At 40.8% G+C, this 4,904-nt stretch overlaps 1 protein-coding gene across 2 annotated transcripts in view; it reads right to left on the bottom strand.

The window, feature by feature from the left end:
- Positions 1–1,897: 1,897 nt before the first annotated feature.
- Positions 1,898–4,904, bottom strand: part of LOC107696846 (prickle-like protein 2) — a 106,077-nt gene continuing 103,070 nt past the window's right edge. For both annotated transcript variants that reach the window (XM_016497366.1, XM_016497367.1), the window contains one exon: positions 1,898–3,327. In XM_016497366.1, coding sequence (XP_016352852.1) covers positions 2,444–3,327 — 884 coding nt within the window. In that variant the 3' untranslated portion in view covers positions 1,898–2,443. The remainder of the gene's footprint in view (positions 3,328–4,904) is intronic.

Raw genomic sequence — 4,904 nt, 5'->3', positions numbered from 1 at the left:
GGGACACTTATCCCCATCGCCAACCCATCAGCGCTCGACCAGGCCTTCATAATATATATGAACATGATAATATAAATGACTCTTTCAAAAGCAAGCGAAGCCTAAAAGCCAGTTAATGTACTAAGGCAGAATACTTTTGGCCATGAGGTTGCAGGTTCGCACACTTGCAAAATTATACATAGCCTATACATAAACACACACACACACACATATATACTGTATGTGTGTGTGTGTGTGTGTGTGTGCGTGTGTGAGATATCCAAGGTTGCATTTACGGTAATTTGAAATTTGGATTATCTTATAAATGCAGTGAGCCCCGATAAATGCAATTTCTAATATTTCTAAAGTGTTTCTTTATAATGAACATCACTTTACCTGCTCTATAACGCAGTGAAAGAGCTCCTGTATTGAACAATCGATTCTCGAGCCATCGATATCAACCTATTCAGCACCACCGCCATGGACAGTACCTGCTAACGTCGCATGTAAGAAGGTTTACCTTAAGCAACATCCTAAGGTATAGTTCGGGGAACACGCCTAGAACAGGTATACCTTTAGTTAAGATATACCTTTAGAGTCTTCGTAGCGAGCTAAGAGACAACGTTATCGGGAAACGCAGCCCTGATCATTGTCGTTAAAAGTTCACTGCAGGTTATCAGTATACTTAAAGCTTGGTCTGTTCCTTTCACAGTTGTGAAACGGATCAACAGTTTCGATTCAAAAACCCTGATTTATTCACGAATCAAACATCGCTACAAAACGCAGCTTAGGTGGATGTCAAGATTCTCAAATATTGTGTGACTTTAAAAGACTGGGAATGTAATGCGTGATATTACTTTATTAAAGGGATAGTTCACCAAAAAACTATCCTGCTGATGTCACATGGATTATTTTACAGATCTCCTTGCTACGTTTCTGGACTTGGGAACATTTCAGTTGCGTTGATGTCTATGCAGGGTCAGACAGCTCTCAGATTCCATCAAAAATATCTTAATTTGTGTTCCGAAGATGAATGAAGGTCTTACGGGTTTGAAACTACATGAGGGTGAGTAATTAATGACAATTTAAATTTTTGGGTGAACTAACCCTTTAAGCTAAAACCGAATTAATTGACATATCTTTCAAAATACATAATACCAGAACGTTATCCGTTTCTCAGTTCTAACTTTTTGTATTACAATATTTTTATAAGAACCACCAATTCATCATTCTCTAGCAAAAATGAGAGTAAACAGATTTTGAGATAGAACTTAAAGAGATGAAAAGCTCCAATGTAGATCTCATTTATGCAGCTGGTTATGTCATAAAACTGCCATCTAAACTTTCTTCCAAGACTCTTCTGACCACTACTAAGTACATAGGAGGGCAAATATTCCACAGACAGTAGTGCAAAGCATCTCAGGTTTCTGGCCTGTCAGGGACATTAGCCACTTTTTCGACAAGTTCAGATACATTTTTTAGTCTTACAGCACATGGGACTGTGTATCTGAAAACCACATATGTATTATCCAGCAGCTAAAATAACATTCTGAATCTGCACTTAAAATTATATTCTCAAATCTTATTGCTAAAACAGCAGCACTATTGACAGAATGATGGTTTAGAATCCATAGAGCAAAGCTTGAACTAGAGATGCAAAAACCTTTCCCCACCGTTAAAATCCCAAATCGAAGATGGAAATCTAAATTAATCCTTGTATTTTCATAAGCACGGTCATTAGCAACGAGGTGTATCGGTAAGCGAGACTAGCCATTTGGATTCTGTGGATGCTCTGTGGTCTTTTGCATTAATGCATGGAACAGATGGCGAGCGTGTTGGTGTCTAATCTGAGTCAGAGATCACAGAATGCTCTGATGAGGAAGAACCAAGAGCTGTCAATCAAATCTCTCACAGAAATACTCTTTAATTTCCAATACAGGACAAAGATCAGCAAATTAACGTGCATGCCTTTACTATTTTCTCTACATTATGCTTAGTACATAAATGATTCTATTCATACAAAATATAAAAATATGTGGTACATCATTTACAGATAATTTACATTACATCCTTAACTTAGTGAATTTCTTCATTCAATTGCGTATATACATGTTATTAATGGGATTTTCAGCCCAAAGCAAACACCATACAAAAAAAAAACCATCACTGTGCCTGAATGAATTACATAACAAAAAAAAATTGCACATTAGCTGTAACAAATGCGGCAACAGTGCTGCAGATTTAATAATTAAGAAGTCCTAAAAATAAAAGCGTAACATCCAGAATAATTCGGAAATATCACATGGGAAAGCATGCATATGCAATTGAGCTGTGAACAAATTAAATTACTGCGTATTATTCACTGATAGCCTCACAACACCAAAAAGCCTTTCAAACTATAGGGACAGGAAAAATTCTTGTGCAAGGTTGTGGAGCATGCAGCAGGTGCGTTATATCCATTATTTTAGGATATAATGCAGTTCTTGCTTTTCCTACGTTTGCGTGTGTGTAACTGTCCTCGGCTCCCGAACTGACCAGATGCTCCCAGTCCTGAAGAGCTGTATTTGTGTAGCAGCTCTTCGCTGGTCAGCTGGACCGGTCTGGGAATGGGCTCGCCCAGAAAATACCCTTCATCTTCTGACTCGGAAGATGAGGAACAGGTCGAGCACCAGTCGTCATCGTAATCATACTGGTCCCACGAATAAGGGCCTTGGTGTCGGTGCAGCACAGGGTTTTGAAGTGTAAGGTCGGAGGTTGTCCGAGGGCAAGGTCTGAAAGGCTGCTGTCTCAGCCTGCCGCTTCCACTGCCGTAGTGGTCCCGTGACCCACGGGGTGGAGGGAACTGGTCATAATCCTCACGAGCATGAAGTTGAGATCGTTTCGGAGCTGGGCGGCGCTCGGCAGCGAGGTTAAGTGCATTGTCCGAACGGGACCGCCTGGAACGACGGGAGCGATGGTGGTGGTGGCGACGGCGTGGCTCATTATGGTCGATGCTTCTACGACGGGTACGTTCACTCATGGGTGGTAGACGAGCATTGTTGGCATTGCTAACCAAACTTACACGATCCTCCTCCTGATAGGCAAAACCAGGTGGCAAAGCATTAATTCCAGGTTGTTCACGGGGGTATTGCACAGGGAATTTGACTTGCACTGGGGGTTCAAGCTCCAGGTAGGGCTGTGCGGTGTTCAGGCTGCGCAGAGATTCAGAGCTGTGGAACTGCACAGAGGAGTTGAGTGTGCCCATGTTACTCTTTTCAGACACATTCATCCCAGAATCTTTGCTCAAATCTGGCATTGAGAAGCGAGACAAGTGCTCCTGCCGTTTACTGCCACCATCTGCAGAGGTGCCTGTAGACCAGAAACACATGTACGACAGCTGTAATATTCTCTTGCATCTCTGAATGACAAAACACAAAAAAGTTGACAAATAATAAGCAAGATTTTCAGAGGTTTATTTAAATCCCTGCAGTTTGTTTAAATCTCAAGGAGGCCTTAAATTGATCAAGTGATAGCAAAGACTTTTACATTACATTTCTATTTCAAATAAACGCTGTTCTTTTGAACGTTATTCATCAAAGAATCATGAAAAAAAAAATCACCGTTTCCACAAATATATTAACACTTTCCTCACCAGGGTTTTTTTTTTTTTAAGTTGCCAATCACGGCCAGCATTTTTTTAAATAATTTTCACAAAAGTTTAATGGCACCCAGAATATTTAGTTGTATGAATATGTCAAAACAAAGAACAGAGCCTACGCTTTTAAACAAATAAACAAAAAAGTTTTATTCTAGCTTCATGCTATCTTTTTTTTTTTTAAATCAACACTTGAATATGGGCAAGTTAAGTTTCATTAAAAAAAAGCTACATTTTGAAGAAAAAGCTGAGAAAATCACGCTTTTGTAAAAGACTACATCTGGATCAGATTCACAATAGGGCCTTTCGCACCGCGGGAACCTTTTCATTGTAACTTACCAGAACTAATTGTGGAACTACCCACTTTTTGGCGTTTTCGCACCGCCGGAACTGGGAGCGATTTTAGTACCGGACTGCCTTTTTCGAGAACCAAACTAGCTCCTACTCCGGAGCAGGGTCTAACCAGCACAACTGGTACTACCCGTGACGTAAGTAGACATTGATGAAAACGCCCTCCCCCGCCATGATTTAAAATGCCGTGTAAACATACTGTAAACATTGCATCAACTTATTTCGCAAGTATGGAGAACAGCGATAGATGGACGGACGCTGAAGTGCAGGCACTTGTAGCAAATGTAGCACTGCCAGTTGTCGTTGGAGATTAGTCCTCCTTTCCGTTCTTTCAATCGCTTTACGTATACGTCGACATTCCATGTCCATTATTGTGAAACCCGCGAGACACAACAAAAACACAGCTCCAATCACAGCGTCCTCCATCCTCCTGTTGTTAATGTTGTTCTTATTTGTTTCTGTTGTTGAACGCTGCATACAAATGATGACGCTGTCGACCGGCTTACGTCACTTCTTAGTACACACTGTCAGTGCGAATGCAACCCTTTAAATGGTACTGGGAAATAGTTCGCGCAAAATCGTCCCAGTACTTTAGTACTGTACATTTAGTTCTGGAACTAAAGCGGTGCGAAAGGCCCTAATGATGATCAAAACAGACAGAATAGATCGCTTCCATCAACACATCCAAAGCTTGCACAGTCGTACACCACTTCCTGATCGTCATTTCATTTGGTAACGTTAGGCAGTTTTGATTCATATGCTGTTTAATGCTTGATGATTGTGTTATTTAACATAGCCATCTGCTTACATAAGCAAACGCTTGTTTCTGCTTCTTCTTTGCTGTGTTTTGATCCAGATGTTCAATACTCTTTCAGAGGATGCATAATAGCGCATCCTACCGTTCACCAGTAAAAACACGGAAAGCCGGGAAATCCCGTCA

The sequence above is a fragment of the Sinocyclocheilus anshuiensis genome, unplaced genomic scaffold (genome assembly GCF_001515605.1).
Source record: "Sinocyclocheilus anshuiensis isolate Anshui unplaced genomic scaffold, SAMN03320099.WGS_v1.1 scaffold710, whole genome shotgun sequence".
NCBI classification, from domain to species: Eukaryota; Metazoa; Chordata; class Actinopteri; order Cypriniformes; family Cyprinidae; genus Sinocyclocheilus; species Sinocyclocheilus anshuiensis.
This window is presented reverse-complemented; position numbering and strand designations above follow the sequence as displayed.